Here is a 19,068-nt window from a genome sequence, read left to right on the forward strand (position 1 = left end):
ATCCCTGAAATAGTCTCTGTAGCGACAGTCCCTGAAGACCATCCAGGGTCACTGAGACAGTAGCAGGGCTCCTTTAACAGTGTCAAAGCCGAAGAAGTGTATCCAAGCGTGAATGCAGGGAAACTCAGTGTCGCTTGGCCAGTCTGGGATGAGACTGGCCTGACTGTCAGCCCAGTGCCCCCTTACCTCTGCACCGCCCATTCTGCTTTCTTGGGCCTCAGTTTCCCCAGCCGTCAAAAGGGAAACATATGATGTCACCTGCTGGCATGTCCCCTCACAACCTGAGAAGGCTTTCTGAGAAGAGGAACCGAGGCTTGGATCTGCCTCTCCTGCATCCTCTCTCATCCGCCTTGCCTCCATTTTCTGCTCTCCCCATGGCTCTGGAAGACACACATCCCAGACATGTTGGTTCCAGACTAGAATGCTTTATTCAAGAGAATCTGGCTTGGCAGTTAGACAGTCCCAGCAGAGACAACCGGTGGGCTGCAAGGGCCCTCCAGGAGTCGGCTCGCTTCCAGTAGCTGTATCACGAGGACACATGGCCCAGTCCTGCAGTGGTCAAAGTCCACAGGCTAGTGCTCATCCAGCCGGCCCTCTGTTCAGTCCCAGGCCACTCTGCCTGTGTCCCAGAGAGGGGACAAAGTGGTGGTGCTTTGTAAAGGGTAAAGCATAAACTTCTAGGCTGAAAGGCAAAGTCCACAGGCAAGCTCTGCTCTCCAGAGCCGAATGTCCTGTCCCGATCTCCAGGAGACAGTAGACTGGGTTCCCTCTACATGCCTTCAATGCAGTCAGGATCAGAGCTGCTGTCTAGGTGGAGCTGGGAATCAGGGCAGGTTCTAGGCCTCCTCTTCTCTTCTCCAGTTCCCTGGAGAGCCAGGGCCTCTGGAGCGCAGCTTGCCCCTTGTAAGGCCGTGTCTATGTCTTGCTTCTTCCCAAGCCGAAGCTCCCACGGATCTGTGGCTGGCTTCTTGCTTTCTCTCTCGTTCTGTTTTAAGGCACTGAATTCCTGAGGGTCTTGTCCTTCCATGCCCCTTATCTTGGAGGGAGCAAGTCATTCAGCAGGGACGAGTCGGCTAATAAATAGAGGGTAGGTACCAGCAGGGAGGGTTCTGAGAGGGTGACGGTAATAAATATGTGAGCTGGGTGTGGGGCTCTCCTCTGAGTGGCTGGTTACCTCTGGGAAACGGCATCACCTGCCAGAGACCAAACACAGACAAGTCAGAGGACAGGATGCTGTGGAAGATGGCGTCCCCTCCTAGAGAGAGGGCCGGACCCAGAGGGATAAGGGATAGCACCAAGAAACAGCACCTGGGGAAGCCTGCTTGTACCCAGACCAGCAAGCAGGTGTCTCCCTTGTCAAGCACCTGCTCAGGTGCCCAGTTTTGGGCCAGGTACTGTCTCACTCACCCTTCGCCACCTCCCACAGGAGTGTTAACCCTTTCACAGATGTGGAGCTCAGGCGGAGAGATTGAGAAACTCGCTGTTCAGTGGCAGAGACATTTGAAGTCAATCTGGCATCCTGTAACAGTGTCTCTGGTTACCCATCCCAAGACAGCAGTCTTCGGATGGGACTGGTAGGAGTGGCTCTGTTGTTTGTACTTTTATACTAGGTGTTTTGTGGTACTGGGGTGGGGGGGAGTGTGAGCTTGGTTCTTACATATGGTAAGCAAGCTCCCTACCACTGAGCTACATCTCCAGTCCAAAAGAAAAAAAGAAAAAAGAAAAAAAAGGATATTTATTTTATTTATTTATTTATTTATTTATTTATTTATTTTTTGGTTTTTGAGACAGGGTTTCTCTGTATAGCCCTGGCTGTCCTGGAACTCACTTTGTAGACCAGGCTGGCCTCGAACTCAGAAATTCACCCGCCTCTGCCTCCTGAGTGCTGGAAAAAGGATGTTTTTAAAGAAATCAGTCTTCAGCCTCCTTGGATATTCACTTAAACTTTGTGTGAGGAAGGCCCAAGGCCTGCTGTGTCCTTGCTACAGTTGCACTGTGTGAGGAAGCCCTTGAGACCTGCTGTGTCCTTGCTACAGTTGCACTGTGTGAGGAAGCCCTTGAGACCTGCTGTGTCCTTGCTACAGTTGCACTTTCCCCTTAAAGAGGCATTAGGAACTCCAAACCCAACTGTTTGTTAATATGATTTTAAACGTTCAAAAAGAGCCTGGCAGTGGTAGCATATGCCCTTCATCCAGCGCTCAGGAGGCAGAGGCAGGTGTGAGTGCAGCCTGGTCTACAGAGTGAGTTGCAGGTCAGCCAGGGCCACACAGAGTAATTCTGTCTTGAAAAAAACAAAATAAATACATAATCTTAAAAATTAAAAGAAAGAAAGAAAGAAAGAAAGAAGGAAAGAAAGAAAGAAAGAAAGAAAGAAAGAAAGAAAGAAAGAAAGAAAGAAAGAAAGAAAGAAAGAAAGAAAGAGAAGTTCACAGTGGACACAGGAGGCAGGATTGCTGTGAGTTTAAAACCAGCTTGGACTACATAGCATCCTATCTAAAAAACAAAACAAAACAAACCTCCTCTCCGCATAGGTTCAAGGCCAACCTAAAATTTATCGAGAGGCACATGAACTATTAAAATTCTTTGGGGCAATACCTTAACAAGACCCCTGAGAACCCATCTCTGAGAGATGACATAGTAGCACCTGGTATCTCTGTGTGTAGATCATTCAGTTGTGGCTAGCTTGGCTGCCAGGCGGGAGTGTCCCTTCCCTGATCCCTCTCTTCCAGCTACACTGTAACTCTGTAACCTGGGACTCCAGCCTGTTGCCCCTAGGGATGAAGCAAGGATGGGCAAGGCAGGGAGAGGGGAGAGGAAAGAAGGGATCCAAAGACAGAGAGAGAGAGAGAGAGACTGGCCTGGAAACCTGGGAGCGGCAGGCACACTGTGCCTGCCCCAGAGATGCCCAGAAGCGGCCAACTATGTAGCAGAAGGCATGCTCTGGAAGAACAGGGCATGTGGTTGTCACTTAGCTGCCTGGCACACAGCAGAGATGGTGGATACCTGCACAATAGCCCGTTGCTTGCTGTACTCCCTGGCCCATCATTTTACAAGGAAAGTGATTTGCTTAAGGCCACAAAGAAATAAGGGACAGGAACTAAAGTCCTTAGAGCTTAAACGACGCAGATTCCCCGTTCTCATCTCAAGACCTCATCCCCCCATTCCCCTCTCCCCAGCGCCCCACCCCCTCAGGCTCAGCCTTTGTGCCAGCCCTGGACCCCCAGCATACTCACGGGTGGGGTTCCTCAGTCTGTGAGTTTCTGCTCCTCTTCCTCTTCCCCTTGGTTTTCCTCCTGCAATTAACCAAGCATCAGTACAAAGGGTTGGTTCCTCGTGCTCGGACAGCGGCTGGCAGGTCCGACAATCTCCCCGAGCAGTAAGGACACTTACCTTTCTGCCTTTGTCGTCTCCAGAATAGGTCTAGGGAAACGGAAAGATGCAGGGGAGAGGAGTGAATGGATGTTTCCTGCTACCGCCCACTTCCCACAGAGGCCCTAGGTCCTGGTAAGGCAGTTGCTCCAGAGCCGCTAGGGGGCAGCACGAAGCTGTTGAAGAAGCTGTGGCAGGGGCCCCAGTGCTTGCTCTCCCAGCCCTACCCTAGGTCCTTGCAATCCTCCCCCCCCTACCCAGAGGTCGACGTTCCCCTCCGGGGCTTTTCATCACGTGTTTCTGCGCGCCCCAACCTCTTGGCATCAAGAGTTGGGATCTTTTGATTCTGCTTTCTGCTTTTTTTTTTTTTTTTTTTTACTTTTTCTCTGTTCACTTTCCCCGTTTCTTCTAGGGGTGCACTCTGGAAGTCCCTCAAGAAAGTCAATGATGAACAAGATTGTGGCCAGGGCGATGGTGACGACCAGCTAAGGCTGCCTGCCTGGGCTTAACCCAGCCCCACCGTGGCAACGGCAGGGAGTTTGCTTCACAGTCCCCAGGCATGTCCCAACTCTGCCTTCTGGGGCCGTGGCTCTTGGCCCAGAAGTAAAAAGAAAGGTGTCCCTGTTTCCTGGCCTGCTGGAAAGAGATCTCTTCAGTAGTTCCCAAGAGCAGGTTCCAGACAGGAGGGGCGGCATGGGCCCTGACTGTATGCTGTCCTGAGCCGGCCCACTTTGCCCAGTCACACCTCTGCAGATGGGCAAGTCAGAGAAAAGGTGGTCACTGGTCAGTCCCTGGGGGAGGGGGCGAGGAGGGACTGAGCTATTGGTGTCTGGCTGGAAGTGAGCAGGTTGACTCAAGGCCTCTAATACTGACAGAGTGGAGAGGGCCTGGAGCCAGGGGCTCAGGTTCAAAGAGGGCAGCTAGAGTCCTGGGCAGAACCGGGCAGTGTAGCTAGCTGTGGCTATGGAGAACATGGCGACTGCCAAGAAAGGCAGCAGGCCTGAGACAGGCCAAGTCCAGATCTAGAGCCCTTCTACACGCTGGCCAGTGCAGCAAATCACAGAACTGCGGCGTCTGGCTCACCTCCTCTGTGCGATGCAGACAAGGTGACCACAAGCGGCACGACCTTGCTATCCCGCTCACCACCATTTCCCAGACACTTAGGCCGGTGTGTGGCATGCAGTGGGCACTGAATAGACACACGTGGAAGGTTGCCCTCCCCTTCTTCCAGCTCCAGACGAGGCTCCAAACCTCTAATCTGGTGCCTTGTCCATGACACAGAGATGCTTCAAACCTATCTCATGTCTCCGGGACCTAGATGGCATGCCAGGCTGCTGTTCCTAGCAACAAGTGTGCCAAGAGCCTGGGGGGACAGATAGCAAGGCTGGGGGTTGTCAGAGCTCCCAGGGACAGTTAGCAGTGTGCAGTTAACTCTTAAGACACCACTGCACCTCCTTTGCCGTCCCTTTCCTTCTAGGAGGGTTTCCTGCTGTCTTCTCGGTACAGTTTGCCCACCCCACCTCCCCACAGGCAGGCAGCCTGGTCCTGAATCAAGCACAGGCTTGTGATACCTTCGTCTATAGACACTGGTTCCAAGGACCTGTGGCAGTTGTGTGACAAGCGCCGGGGCTCTGTACGTCTAGGAGACTTCCTTTTCTACTGTGACATCTTGGCAGCTGTACTCCAGCTGCTGGGGCCAGCTCCTCAGGGTGACTTGGCTCATAGGGAGTATTGAATGAAAAACATCTCCCCAGGACCACTTGCTTAGGCAAACAAACGCAGCCTGCTACAGGGGCCTGGTGAGGATCTGCTAAGTGATCAGGGTCTGTCCCTGCTGCCCACCCAGGATCTACCTGCATTCACAGAGCACGTCCTGAGAAAATGTTATCTCCTCATAGGAATGTGGATCCCGGTTGGGGGGAATCTTCAAGATCTGTGGGAAACAGAAAGTTCATACTCAGTAAGGAGTCCATGAGGAGCTCAAGGTTGGGATGGGGGCTCAAGGGACCCTGGCTTGGAGTCCGGTTCCCACTGTCGGCCCCTGGCCTGCCTCTGTCCCTATCTGGGTAATTTCTAGAGGTTCTGTGGGTATCTGGATGCGGTGTACGCTATGGGCAGGCGGTGACATGTGGGGAGAACTTCCCTACCTGCATAGTGATGTTGGCTGTCTTTATCGGCACACAGTGCAGACCTTCGTCACCACAGCAGCCACTACAGCGACTCAGAAGGACACACGACGGACTGAATATGTGAGACACCACATCAGGGTATTCATCCAAGATGTACACCAGCTTCTCCATTGGCCGACAGTAGCTGCGTCCCCACACTTCGTTGAAAGGCACCACTATGGGAAGACAGAAGGGCCAGGTCAGGTCAGCAGGGGGTGTCTCAGACGTGGCTCTCGGGTTCCGTTCACACAAAGTTCACTTCTTCCATGAAGCCCCCTGGTCCTATCTGGGGTCCCTCTGCTCTGAACTATTGCTGCCTTCACTCTAAGATGCCTCAGCTGCTTCAGGGCTCAAATTCCAATGGAGCAGAATCTCTCAAGGTCCCAGCTTCTCAGTCCGTCTTTCTCGCTGGTTCCAAGTCGTCCTTGGAGCTTTGACGATTATGCCGTGGCCACTCCTCAAGCCTCTGCGTCTTTCTCCAGCCTGACCTAGTGCTTCCTGGGCCTTGGGGAACTTGCTGAAAAAGTATACCAGGAGGGGGGCCAGCCTTCCCTTGGCCTCTGCCCCAACCCCATCATGGATACCTTGTGTTCTGTCCCACTCGATACAACCCCTCTTCAGCTAAGAGCATGCCTTGTCATATGGTCCAGCCTCATGTCTACTGGGTCCCACCACCCTTTAAGGAGCCAGAACATATTAGTATTGATCACAGCTTTGGAATCTAGATCTGCATGGTCCAAGGAAGATCATATGGCTACACACCCAGCCCCCACTCCTCCCTGAAGCCTTCTCCGGCCGTTATCCCAGGAGCAGAACTCCTTTCTGGAGCATAGCTTGGGTCCCTGGCTCTCATCTGCCCTCTCTGGTGCTTCTTATCTCCGCTGGAGCCAAAATGAGGCTCTGGGAGAGCAGGAGCTGACCCCAGTAAACATAGGCCAAGTGACTCCTGACAGATGAGGTGACAGTTGGCCTAGGATTACCAGGAACAGTCCCGACCCCTGTGATGGCGTGGTGGTGGTAGTGGCATCTCCGCAGGACCGATCTGAAACCCCTCCAAAGATGCTGCTCCTTCAGGGGGTAGCCTGGTACCAGGGCTCCAACACAGGCGCTCAGGGAGCAGCTGACGCCAGGCCATCTGGCTTCAGTGCTTATACTGGTTGTATGACCTTGGCGAGGTCACTTAGCCATTCCAGGTATATCGGTTTCCTGCGCTTGGGAAAGAGAAGCAGGCTGGAAATAGATGGTTGCTAAGGTCACTTATGCCCTGACAGACTGTCTGTGATTCAATGTCCTGCAACCCAGTCCTGGTCAACCTTGAGACCATGCCTGGGTCAGCCTGTACCACATCTGATGACCACCCTCAGCTCATGGAGGATTTGGAACCTGGGTCATCTACAGCCTGAACAGAGAGCGGTGCTCTTTCCTAGTAGACCCTCATTTCCATGGTCCTTCCTGAGAGGCAGAGAGGGCCAAAGTTCTTCTCACAGATCCTGTGAGGATATGTGTCTCCATGTGTCTCCGGGTAATCTCAGAAGAAAAATAAACTTCAGACATAGCAGAGGCCCTTGGGAAAGGCAAAAAATTGGTGGAAAATACCCAGGAGGCGGTTCATCCACGTGGAGCTGGCGGAGCAGCCTCAGAGGCAATAAACCTCACTTATCCAGACGTCTGGTGTTTCATCCTATCCTGCCGTGCTTTGAAGATACTTGGGCTAGACCAGGGGCTGGAGGGGTGTGTGGGGACCTTCTGACAGGACTTTTCCAGGCTACTGGACATTCTCCCTGGACCCAAGTGGGAACATCCAGGCAGGGAAAGCCTATCTTTGGGACATGGGTCAGAGGCCACCTCCCTTTCGCTAGTGCTGTGAGCTGCGTGTTTAGTCTGAAGCTTTCTTGAACATCCAATCACTACTAACATTTAATCTCTGCCGGGGGGGGGGGGAAGAAACATAAATAAGGGAGAAGAGCAGTTAGCTACAAGATATCACAGAAAAACTTAGCTGCTGGGGGGTGGGGGGGCACCAGTGAAGGGGACCTAGCCGCCCCCCACCCAGGACCCAAACAACCTCCTATCCCATGTCCAATTAGGTAAACATTTTAGATCCCAGGACCCCCCAAAATCTGAGAGCTATGTCTTTGTCTAGGAAGGCAGAGAAAGAGCTGAGCTGAGGCCAATAGGGACATCCCTGGCGGTCCCCCGTCTGGGTGTACAGGAGAAATAAAGGCAGGTAGAGGGGGTGGGGAGACCACTTGTTCCCTCAGGACAGCGTTGTGCTCCATTGCTCCAAAGAGAACTTCCAATAATCCCAAACCTCTTCTGGATCGGAAGTGGGTGGTGAGAGGCCTGGGAGGCTGCTCCTGCTGGGACTGGTCCCTCCTCTGAGGGCCTCCTTGGGGGCCAGAATGGGCTCCTGAGGTACCTGTCGAGCCCTGTGAGTGAGCTGTCATCTGTCCTCAGTTGCATGCTACCCAGAATGGAAGAACTCCTCCGAGAAGAACACTGTTCTATCCTGATGGTAAGCTTCTGGGAAGGCCTCTGCAGTAGCCACTGGCTGCCAGCCGGAGCCTAGCTGGTGTCCTCCTCACTGGCAAGGGACCCAGCCAGCCTGCCACAAGGGACGCTGGCCTCATGCTACCTCAGCTCCTCAGCCCCGGGCTGAGTACACCCGCTCTACACTGAAGAGTGCATAGAGCTTTGACTGGTTTCTGGGGTTCACCTCCCCCAACACCCAACCCCATATACATCATCCGTGACACACTGGGACCTCCCTCCTTCACATACTCATCCCTGGACCGGAGAAGAACAGTGGTTAAAAAAAAAAAAAAAAGTGGTGCCCACGGCTGTACCACGCTGCCTCTGCCTCTGGTGTTAGCGGGAGGGGATGACAATGCCAGATGCTAACTGCTGCTGTTTCCTTGGCCACAACGCAGGCCCACTCGCTTGTTAGGATTACAGGTGAGCCGGCCTACACTCTGAATCTATACCTCCAAGCTTTCTCACCTAGGATCTTGGGAAGTCTAATGTACACTCATGTTTCTTCCAAGGACTCAGAATCTCACAGCCTTGGGAAAAGAGTCTTTGAAATCAAGTACTTAGCTAAGCTCTCCCATTTCACAGATGAGGAAACAGAGGCTGAGACATCTTTGGAAGCTGGTGTCTGCTCTACAAACAAAAATCCTCAATAACAGATATGATGTGTGTGGGGGGGGGGGAGGAGAGGCGACCCTCCTCAGAGCTGAGGGAGCATAACGCTGTGCCAATTCTAGAGGGCTCAGAAAATGGGCAAATCCCTGAAGTTGAGGTAGCTACCTCTCTAACCCGTTCAGTGGCCTGGGCTTCAGATGTGAGGGCAGGCAGAGGACAGATGGACTGCTCCCAGGGGGATGGGGAATAGACAAGGGGCAGACCGGCAGAGGGTGTTCCCAGGCTAAGAAAGCAATCCAGCTATTTTCTGTGTCTTTGAGGACACTGCTACAAGCACATCCTTTCTCCCATGCCGTTGGACGCCTCAGTAATGGTATGTGGCCATCCTCCACGTCTCTGAGAGGCAAGAAGGGAGGAGAGAGGACCTGGCACGAGCTCCCTGCCTTCGGCGGGCGCGCTCGTCTCTTTGGCAAAGGTCCCACTGCCCTTTGAAGATTATGTCTTGACACAACCCAGGGCAGAGAGTGAAAGGGCCAGGGAGGGCGTGACAGAGCACGCCTGTTTGTAATCAATGGAAAGGCTTGGTCAGCGCTGCAGAGCTCCACCAGGATTGGAATGGCAGGGAGGACTCTTCCTGACCAAGCCCCTTGAATGCTCCTTACTATATCCCAGTTCCCAGACTCCAGTCTGGCCTCCCGGCACTCAACACAGATCCTGTCCACCAAGACTCCATCTGCACCCTTACGGCATGCTGGGCAGGGGCCCTGAGGCAGCTGGATGAACCCTAGCGATCTCGCGTCCTGCTTTCTGTGTGCTTGGTGACCCTAACCCACAACTGCGCCTCTCTGGGCTGCTGGGTCACAAGAACTGGACCCTCGGGCTTCACCCCGGATGTCGAGCTTGCAGACCCTCCCCAGCTTGCCACTGGCCTGCTCCCACCCTTCAGACCGACCGACCGAGCCCTTCTCCTCTGCTGTGGCTCATGAGGAAAGAAGAGAGGGGGCTCAGCTTGCAGAGCTGGCCTGGCTGGCTTACCTTCCACTTCTGTTGAGTTGTTCCCAGCAGACAAGGCCCCCTGCGGTGGACACAAAGGTGGAGCTATAAGGAGGGGGGCATCTTCTTGGGGCTCGGCTCTTTGAGCCCACCCCGAGCTCCTCCCCCATCCTCTGCTAAAAACCACCTGACTCTCTGGCCTCAGTTTCTTCCCTTGGAAAAGGGTAGGAGGCGTCTGTCTTGTGTTCCCAAGTGCTCCTAATCCTGTGGGGTCTCTCTTCTACCCAGCCCCCAGGCCAGCCCTGCTGGGCCTACTACAGCCCGCCTTGGCTGGGTGCCAGAGCCCAGGGGGAGGGTGATCAGCTGGTGGGAGCTAAGGGGCTGGAGAAGAGGCGGCGCCATGAGCTGGTGCTGCCTGCCAGTAACATTACACCTCGAGCTAACACTGCAGCAGGCAGACGGATGGCCTGGCTGCTCAGCAAGGGGACTGGACGACCCACCCACTCCTGGGCTGGGGCTGAGGGCTCCCAGGGCAGTGGGCAGTGCAGCGGGCAGTGCAGCAGGAAGGGAATGTATTGGCTTTGTCAGGATTTTGCTGCCCAATCTGGCTCCCAGCCAGACTCACCCAGCTCCTGGGAAAAGGGCCCTGCTCACTTCCCCAGGCCCTGCACTCAGGACCTTCTGACACCCACCAGGAGGAAAGGGCACGGCAGGATCCCTTGTCATATCTGAAGCCCACCCAAGAGCCCCCTGCTCAATTGGAGCAATGGTGGGGGAAGGGCCTCACCTCCCCACCTCAAGCTTCTTTAGTCAGCTCCTTCCCCACTAGGCCAGGTCAGAGGTCCTGGGGGCGCCTGGTTGGTCATGGGGCCACAACCCTGACCACAGGGCCAGGGAGCTGACTGGGATTGGTGGACTGATGCTTTTAGCAAAGCCACTAGGGCTCCAGGGGCCAGACAGGAAACCTCCCTCATTCCCTGTGGCTTCCCTGCCCCCCACTAAGAGAGCCCCCAGGAATTGGGGACTGCCCAGTCAGAGGTCTCCTCCCTGAGGTCCAGCCCAGCCCCTGGGAAATATGTGGGCACCCTAGCAGAAGCTGCTCTCTAAAGTGAGTCTGTAATTTAAGACCATAGCCCCTGTTCCTATGGCTAGGATGAGAAGGTCAAGAGGAAGCCAGGCCAGGTCCTTACCTGGGAATGCACAGCCAACCCAGCTAGGACCTGCAAGAAGCAAGTGAACAGCTTCATGTCCAGCATCTTCTCAGACATCCAGAGCCAAGGTCCTTTAAGGCACAATCACCATGCTCGTCCCCCTTGGGGGAGACGCTGGTACTAGAGGAGAGGAGAGGAGTGTCCCTCTCACTGCTGTCCTAGGCTAGGTCTCTGCAGTCTGCCTGAGCATCCACTGGAAGCCGGGGAAGTCCGGAGCTCACAGGTAGGGCTGTGGCTGAGGAAACTGGTGAGCAGTGTCCCGGCGAGTCGGAGCGATGTGAAAGGATCTTAGGCGTCCGATGACCCTAGCTCCTCTCGTGGGTGAGCAGAAGTCTGAAGATGCGGTTTCCTTCTCAGACTGCAGCTTCCCTAAGAACTGAAGCTAGTTGGCCGCTGGTTTTCAAGACTGTGTATGGGGCGGGGCTGCAGCCTGCCCGCCCACTTCAATCCCAGGCCCCAGGAGCAGCCCGGGAGCGCTGAGAGCCGGTTGGCGGTGAGACCTGAGTGCGCCTGACCCCGCAGGGCGCTGAAGGGGCGCTGCCGGCGCAGATCTCCAGGCCCCTCGGAACTAGGCGTTAACTTGCCCCGGGGTCAGCCCACAGCGACCTGGCTCTTCTGGAGCCTCCAGGTGCCGACGTCCAACATCTGCTTTGGAGATGGCTGGGTACTTAAGTGACCTCTGCAGGGATTTCAGTACTAAGAAGGCAGCATCTTGCTGTGGCCCTTCATGACCAGTGCCATCCCTACACAACCCCGGGAGGAGGAGTGAAAGGATTACTAACCCCATTTTATAGACTAACAACCTGATCCTGTGAGAGGGCACCACCTGCAGATGCTGAACAATGTTCATATTCACACCAGGAAAGTGTATGTGTGCCCGCGGGCATCTGCCTGCGTGGACAGGGATCTGGCAGAGACAAGACAAGCTACGTGCCTCCAGACCCGTCCCTCTATTCCATCTACTATCTGACCTGGTAGGCAGGCACAGGGCAGCCCAGCAGTGGGCGGCACACAGGAAACAACCCCGGGGCACCTGGCTAGATCAAGGTCCACCACCACTTTCTCCTGTCATGCCAGGCCAGCCTATTAGAGGTAGGGGATGAACTAACCTGGTATCACCTCCTGAGCCCAAGCAGAAGAAGAAGTGTGCTAGAGCAGTGGGGACATGCTGAGGAGAGGTGGTGTCTGCATGGGCACTTGTGTATACCTAAGAAGCTGTGTATATGTCACCCACCAAACGTGCCCAGTTACACTGTGTGTCACAGATCTGGGTCTCTGGGTATCTCTTAGTACTTGTGTGATTGTGTGTGTGTGTGTGTGTGCGCGCGCGTGTGTGTGCTCGCACACTCTCGCAGCCGTGCATGTCTGTACTTTTGTGGTAACCTTCTGTGCTCCTGAATTGTTCTCCATCACCTACCATTCTAACAAACCCCTGTGACCAGTTTGTGGGCTGGCCGCAAAAACCTGGCAGCGTCCAGAGTCAGAGGTTGGTGGGTAGCTGTGGGGGAGGAGATGGGCCTGGGAGGTGGCTCTTGGATCACATTCCATTCAGAGGCAGGGAGGCTAGGGCAGTCCTGGCTCTCACCCCCAGTGACCTCTGTGTCTGTGGCCTGCTGCCCACCCACAAGGGGCTGCCAGAGATGCTGCCTCTCTGTCTGGTAGGCCCTGAGCCTGCAGGTCCAGGAGCCAGGGGCCAGTCACTGGCCAGCTAAGCGGGGGTTGCAAAGAACATTCTGACGAGCTCCAACATGCTGGGGATTGTACAGTAGACAGATTGTCTCGCTGGCTCCAGAGCATGGTGCGGGGTCACTGTGCACGTGGATGAGAGTGAGCAGACCCAAGGGTGCTGTGGATAGCTCACACACGTGCTCACAGCATCTTATGTACACATGGGCATTGAAGTGTGTCTATTCCCAGATGGATTTGTGTATGTGAGCACAAGTGTGTGCCCTTTATACTAATTTTTTTTCACTAATTTTACTTTGTGTGTTGCTTTGTGTGCACATGTGGATGGGAGTGGTCAGAGAACATTACCTTCTGATGTTGACTCTCTCCTTCTACTGTGTGGGTTCCCGAGATCAAACTCAGTTGTCAGGTTTGGATAAGCACCCTTATCCGTTGATCCATATCACCAGCCCAGGTGTGTATTCTTAATTATCTGTGTAATATATACTTGTGTATACTGACTATCTTGAGCACGCATGGATTGGGCATATTTGCCTGTAATTGTACCTGAAGATGGATGTGTGCATTGTGTGTGTGCCTTTGTTCATCCGCTATTTCACGTGACATCTTCCTTTGGCTCTACTGTGCTGTAGGCTCTGCTCCAAATGCTGGGGATCCAATGCAGATGCCCCCTCCACGTTTCCATTTGCACAGATGGTTGCAGATGCTCACACACCCCTCTTCTCCTGCATGAATTTAACTCTTTGGTTAACATCTGGGCTCCCTACAAGCACCTCTCAGTCTCTTGTCCCTAAACTTCAGATGTATGTGTTTTGGTTCATGGGATGAATTTGCTAAAGCAGGTAAGGTAGCAGAAACCAGGAAGAGTCCAAAACCTCCATGGCACGAGGCTAGCTCATCTCCTTCGGGGCAGGTGAGCTGACATCTCTGCTCCTGTGTACTGAGGCCCTACTTCTGCACAGGCATGCAACTAACGTCAAGCTGTGGCTTTCATTTTCTGAGTCCATCTTGCCATCTGCAGAGCAGGAAACAACTCAGTAGGGTCATGGAAGACTATAAAGGCACTGTGTGTGTGTGTGTGTGTGTGTGTGTGTGTGTGTGTGTGTGTATCAGAGAGAGAGAGACAGACAGAGAGAGACAGAGACAGAGAGAGAGAGACAGAGACAGAGAAGCTAACGGTAGTTCTTGGGCATGGGCTCTAATTCAATTTTGGATTCGTATTAGCAAACTAGAAATACTACAGTTGTAGACTAGAATCTTTCAGAGCCCAGAACAAAACAAAAGCAAAATAAGGACCCCCCTGCCAGTTCGGGAAGAACCAGTGGATACAGGGATTTGTGCACACTAAAGCACATGCACACTCACACAATCATTCTAACATGATCCATTCCGTCCGCTCTCCACACAATCCCGGCCATCCACTGTCGCTGAGGTCCTTTGAGTAGATTCGCCCGCTGAGAGAATGGCACTGTCCATAGTCCCAGTTCAGCCCTTAGCTGCTTATCAATATGTTCGGTGTTGTTTTAAGGGAGAAATGGTATTTATTGAATACCAATAATATGCCAAGAAGCAGCCTGGTGCTTTCAACACCTTAACTCATTGAATTCTGCCCACAATCCCATGATGTAGGTTTTAATTACTCCCACCCGTTCTCTTGTCCTGGTGGTTCTGCCGATAGTTAGTGTGTGGGAGGGGGAAGGCCCTGGTCTGGGGAGCCAACCTTTCCAGGGTGCTGGGCAAATGGGTGTTAGCATTTGGGTGAGGCAGTATGAACTCCCTGTGCTACAGAGCAGCTCCTGGCTCCTCCATCACAAGAGTTCCTCATCATAGTCTTCCTCCCAAATGCCTGCCCTAGCCCCACCTCCACGTTGACACAAGGCTTTCTAACTCAGCTAAAGTTGGTAGAGTTGGCTTTTCATTCCATCCCGAGGTACCACTAAGGCAGGACGATAGTGAGTTGAAGCCATCTGGGCTACACGGTGAGGTGCTGTCTCCAACAAGCACCCCTCTGACTTGTTTCTAGCTTTCCTAATGTCACAACTCCATGGACCTTTCCCCTACTGCAGCCTCTCTTTCCCTGTACTGGCAGTTCAGCTCCTGTCTCTGTCAATGTGTCATGACAGCCCTGGAAAAGCACCTTGTCCTTCTGCTCTTGGGCCCCCTACCCAGAGCTTTCCTGAGGCTTATCCCAAGCACCATTTATAACTTCCTTTGTAGGTGACACTCCCCTCAGAGGTGACATGACAGCTCTGAGAAGGCATCATTTTCTCCTGCTCTTGACCTCCGAACTCTAACCCAGAGTCCTTTTCCTGAGGCTCACCCCAAACACTATTTATTGTATAGCTTCCCTCATTCAGGTTACCACAACATCTGGGCTGCCCCTCTATAGTGATACCCAACACCACTGCCCTGTTACAGATCTGCTTGCCTCAAAGACCATAAGATGTGTAAGAGCAAATACTGTCTCTTGTGTGTCTGTCCCCAGCACCTTGCCCAGGAGTCGAGCACATAGTAGAGGCTTAATTATGAACCAGCCCAGCCTCTGAGGCTCCTCCTCTCCCCACAGGGAAGATGTCCCGAGTCTGCCAAGGGACCACACTCAGAATGTCTCACTGTGGGTAGATGTCTCTGGATCATGGGCAAGTGTGGGAGAGTCACCTCCCACTACTGTACAATCATGGCCCATGTTGGTCACCACAGACTTGCTAGCCTCTAGAGGACAAAGCTCCTGACTTCAGCCAGAGCCCAAAGCACAGTGGGAGGTTTGAGGTGGAGCTGAATGGGAGTGGGGGCAGAGATGAACCCATGAGTGACCAAAGGGTTCCCAGGGTGGGAAGGAAGATGGCACCTACCACAGGGCTGGGAACAAGGAGAACCAGGCGAAGTGCCGGAGGCCTCGTCCCAAGCCTCTTGGGCGATGTGCTGTCACCAAAGGAATGGTACCCTGTATTTTGGGAACTTGGCAGCTGGGGCTGGGTTTTTCGTGTTTTCTGTAATTATTTTCCTTTTGTTCTTCTTTAGTGTTTAGTAAAGTCCTTTGTGGAAATGCCAGCTGGTCTCAGCTGTGCTAAGAGCAGTGACAAAGGAGGACTGTGTACACGGTTGGCCTGTACTTTAGTAGAGGGCCTAGTAAAGTCAAGGACCAGCCAGCCAGGCCATGAGGAGGCTCTGGAGGTGACAGCCAGGATCGTGTGTCCAGATAACCTCTGGATGCAGCCTCCTTCTAGACTATTCTAGGCTCCCCCGAGACAGTCAGCTTTACTGAAAGCTAGAGATCTGGCAGGCTAGCCCACCCGGGTTGCTTTGAAGGAAGGCATTTGGATCCCAGCCAGAGATGTGGAAAGCTCTGGTGAGACCCAGAGGCCAGACACCTGCTGAGTTATATCTATCCAGCAGTGGGGCGGGGGAGAGTGAAGGGGGCCCTCCAGAGCTGGAAGCTGCTGTCGAGGAAACAGGGTCTGGAGCAGACACTCAGAACTATTCCTTTCCTGCTTACTCCGTTCTGGCGTTTTTTGTTTTTTGTCTTGTTTTTTTTTTTTTTTTTTTTGAGCCTGGGACCCCTGTCTGTCTGCTGTGCACGGGTGTGGACCCACAGCTGATCTGTCCACCTGCCCGGGACCCACCGCATGCTCATTTCCTGCGTCTGCCCTCTTTCCCTTTCTCTTCCGCCCTCTCTCATCCCCGCTCTCAGCCACACAGGAGAGAGGGGCCCAGAGACCTTCCCCCAGAGGAACAATCACCCCTTTCTCCGTGTCAGAGATACATGAGGAGGGCAAGGTCTCTGTAACTAATCAGCTGTGATGTGGAACGGAGCCTAAGGAGAACCCGATGCTGTCCGGCCTGTGGATGACAGCTGGGTGGCTCTGTAACTCAGTCTTCTGATGGGGACAGCAGGTCACCCCTTTCTTCTCTCCCCGCTCCCCTGCTGGGAGGCCTGGAGGATGCTGGCAGGGTGATGGCTCCTTTCTGCCACTCGCTGGGTTTCACACATGCAGTATGTAGAAACCTTCTCCCACCTTCCAGGGAAGAATTATTGTCTGTACATTTCAGAAAAGAAAAGGGAAGTTTAGAGAAGTGAAGTAAGTCACGCAGGCACCACAGCCAATGAGCAGTAGAGGTGAGGGGAAGGGCAAGGTCCAGCCAAGGGCAAGGTGGTAGTTTTAGGTAAGGATGAAGAGTACTCTTTTCGAGATGTATAAACTTGGACAAGTCTTTTCATCTCTCTCTCTCTCTCTCTCTCTCTCTCTCTCTCTCTCTCCCTTTCTTTCTCTCTTACTCTTTGTTTCTCACTTGTTTACTCTCTTGTTCTCACATTCTCTTGCTCTCTTCTCTCCTGCTCTCTCTCTCTCTTACTTTCTCTCTCATTCTCTCTCTTTCTTTCTCTGTCTCTCTCGATCTCCCATTCTTTCAAGCTCTCTCTCTCTCTCTCTCTCTCTCTCTCTCTCTCTCTCTCTCTCTCTCTCTCTATCTCTCTCTCCCTCCCTCCCTCTTCTCAGAAACTGGCAGTGTGGCTTAACTAGAAAAGCAGAAGCTGATCACTGAGCTGGCACAGCTTAGTGATTTCAGCTGTCGTGACTGTTGCTATAGGAGGGCAGAAGCCACTTCCCGCCAAGGTCTAGCAGCCCCTTGAGGGTGCTGAGCTGGCCGGGATATCCCCACAGACTTCAGGCTTCTGTGCTAGTCCTCCACTGCCAAGGGTTGAGGGTATCTCTCTCTATGGAGCAAGAAATTGAGGAAGAGTGAGGTCCCTTCTCTTTGACGAGCAGGTAAGGAGGCAGGCACAGCCCTGGCTTATAGACAATTAGAGTCAATTAAGGATTCCATCTTGGACAGATTTGGTGGCACATGCCTGGAACCCCAGCACTTGGGAGACCGAAGCAGGAGAATCATGAGTTTGAGGCCACTGTAAACTACAGAGTGAGCTTCTGTCTCAGAAAAGAAAGAAAGAGAGAAAGAAAGAAAGAGAGAGAGAGAAAAGAATTTAAGGGCTGGCAAGAGGGCTCATTGGGTGAAGGTAATAAGCTAATAAGCCTGATAAACTGAGTATGATCCAAACGATTTACACTGTATCAGGAGACAGTTGACTTTTGTAAGTTATCCTCTGATCTCCAAACACACACACACACACACACACACAAAATCAATCAATCAATAAAATGTTGGGCTTCGAGATGATGTCTGTCAAGGGCCTTGCTGCCAAACTCGATCACTTGAATTTGGTCCTCAGACGCATGTAGTAGAAGGAGTGAACCAACTCCTACAAGTTGCTCTCTGACCTCTGCACGCACACACACAGAGATGGGGGAAATGAAATAAACCCAAATCTCCCCCAGCTTAGTACCTCTCCCCCGGGGAAGATGACTCCCTGGGTTGTAAGAGTCTCTGAGGGGCTGCGGGATCAAGGGCCAGGGCCCTAGCCTTCTCCAGGGAGGAGGTCTAGGCATTCCAGACATGTCTTCAGGTAGCAAAATACCTCTGGAAAAACAGAGTCTCCATGAGCGATTCATCCGCGGGGAAGGGAGAACAGGCGCTTGTCTCAGTCTGAGTGGCTGCCCCCGAGCGAGCAGAGTGAAGCACCTGACTCTGGGACAAAAGCCACAGTGTTTGCTGATGTCAAGAGGCCTGGAAGTCAGGCAGATTTAGGCAAGTCATTGACCAGCCTCAGTGAGCAAAAGGAACATCACTCCTTGGATTATCAGCCCTGGCCGGTTGTCTGTCCTTTAAAGAAAGGGGGGTCAGAAGGCCCCTTGATCTTGCTCTGAGCCTGTGCCCATTCCTCTGGATGATCTATGCTGTCACATGGGTGGGCTGGATCTCCTGGGAGATAACATATTCCATTCAGCCCCTGACAGATGGGGATGTCCACGTAGTGATGGTGACCAAGGGTCTTCTAGTTCAGAGGGAGAGACTTACTTGCCTTCAAAGATACCAAGTCTCCAGGGCCTCTGATCCAGATCCCCGGTTCCGGCAGCGACCAGCCCCACACCTTCCAAATACCTGACTCTGAAGCAACTTGGTGATGTAAAAAGAATGTTCTAGAATTGGGGAGTAGCTCACTTGCAAGAGTACATGTTATCAATACATAAAACAGGTGTAGTGCACGTTTGTAGTCCCAGGACTCAGAAGGTGGAGGCAGGGAGATCAAGTTCAAGGTCTTCCTTAGCTACATTGCAAATTTGAGGCCAGCTTGGGTTATATGGACTCCTGTCTGAAAGAAAGAGGAAGAGAGAAGGGAGGGAGAGAGAGAGGAAGGAAAGGGGAGAGAGGGAGGGAGGGATGAAAGAAGGAAGGGAAAGGGAAAAAAAGGATAGAATGTTCCAGAATGTTCTAGGAACTTCCAGAAGATAGAGAAGCTCCACAGAGCAGACAAAACAGGTGGTGATGGGTTTTACTATAGTGAAGATAATGTGTGGTTAGCATTCTACAGGATGAACCAGGAGCAGAAGGGTGGATTGGTCAAGAAGGGTGGTTGACAAGGTGTGGGCTGTTTAAGGTAT

The 19,068-nt window shown here is 53.0% G+C and overlaps 1 protein-coding gene across 1 annotated transcript; it reads right to left on the reverse strand.

Moving 5' to 3' along the window:
* Positions 1-409: 409 nt before the first annotated feature.
* Positions 410-11,275, reverse strand: Pgf (placental growth factor). The gene is made up of 7 exons (XM_021202404.1): positions 10,865-11,275; positions 9,717-9,756; positions 5,517-5,713; positions 5,223-5,302; positions 3,391-3,420; positions 3,234-3,293; positions 410-1,193 (listed from the first exon to the last, which is right to left on the reverse strand). Exons 1-7 carry the CDS (start codon positions 10,940-10,942, stop codon positions 1,190-1,192), a joined length of 489 nt encoding a protein of 162 aa, XP_021058063.1. The 5' UTR covers positions 10,943-11,275; the 3' UTR covers positions 410-1,189.
* Between the last annotated feature and the right edge of the window lie 7,793 nt (positions 11,276-19,068).

The sequence above is a fragment of the Mus pahari genome, chromosome 7, assembly GCF_900095145.1.
Source record: "Mus pahari chromosome 7, PAHARI_EIJ_v1.1, whole genome shotgun sequence".
Lineage (NCBI taxonomy): Eukaryota > Metazoa > Chordata > Mammalia > Rodentia > Muridae > Mus > Mus pahari.

What these genes read in the sequence shown, in the direction of transcription:
- Pgf (XM_021202404.1), bottom strand. Translation starts at nt 10,942, where the DNA reads ATGTCTGAGAAGATGCTGGACATGAAGCTGTTCACTTGCTTCTTGCAG. An exon ending in CAACTCAACAGAAGTGGAAG is followed by an intron (nt 5,714 to 9,716) that starts GTAAGCCAGCCA and finishes GTCTTCCCATAG; the next exon opens with TGGTGCCTTTCAACGAAGTG. An exon ending in GACGTGCTCTGTGAATGCAG is followed by an intron (nt 3,421 to 5,222) that starts GTAGATCCTGGG and finishes CCGTTTCCCTAG; the next exon opens with ACCTATTCTGGAGACGACAA.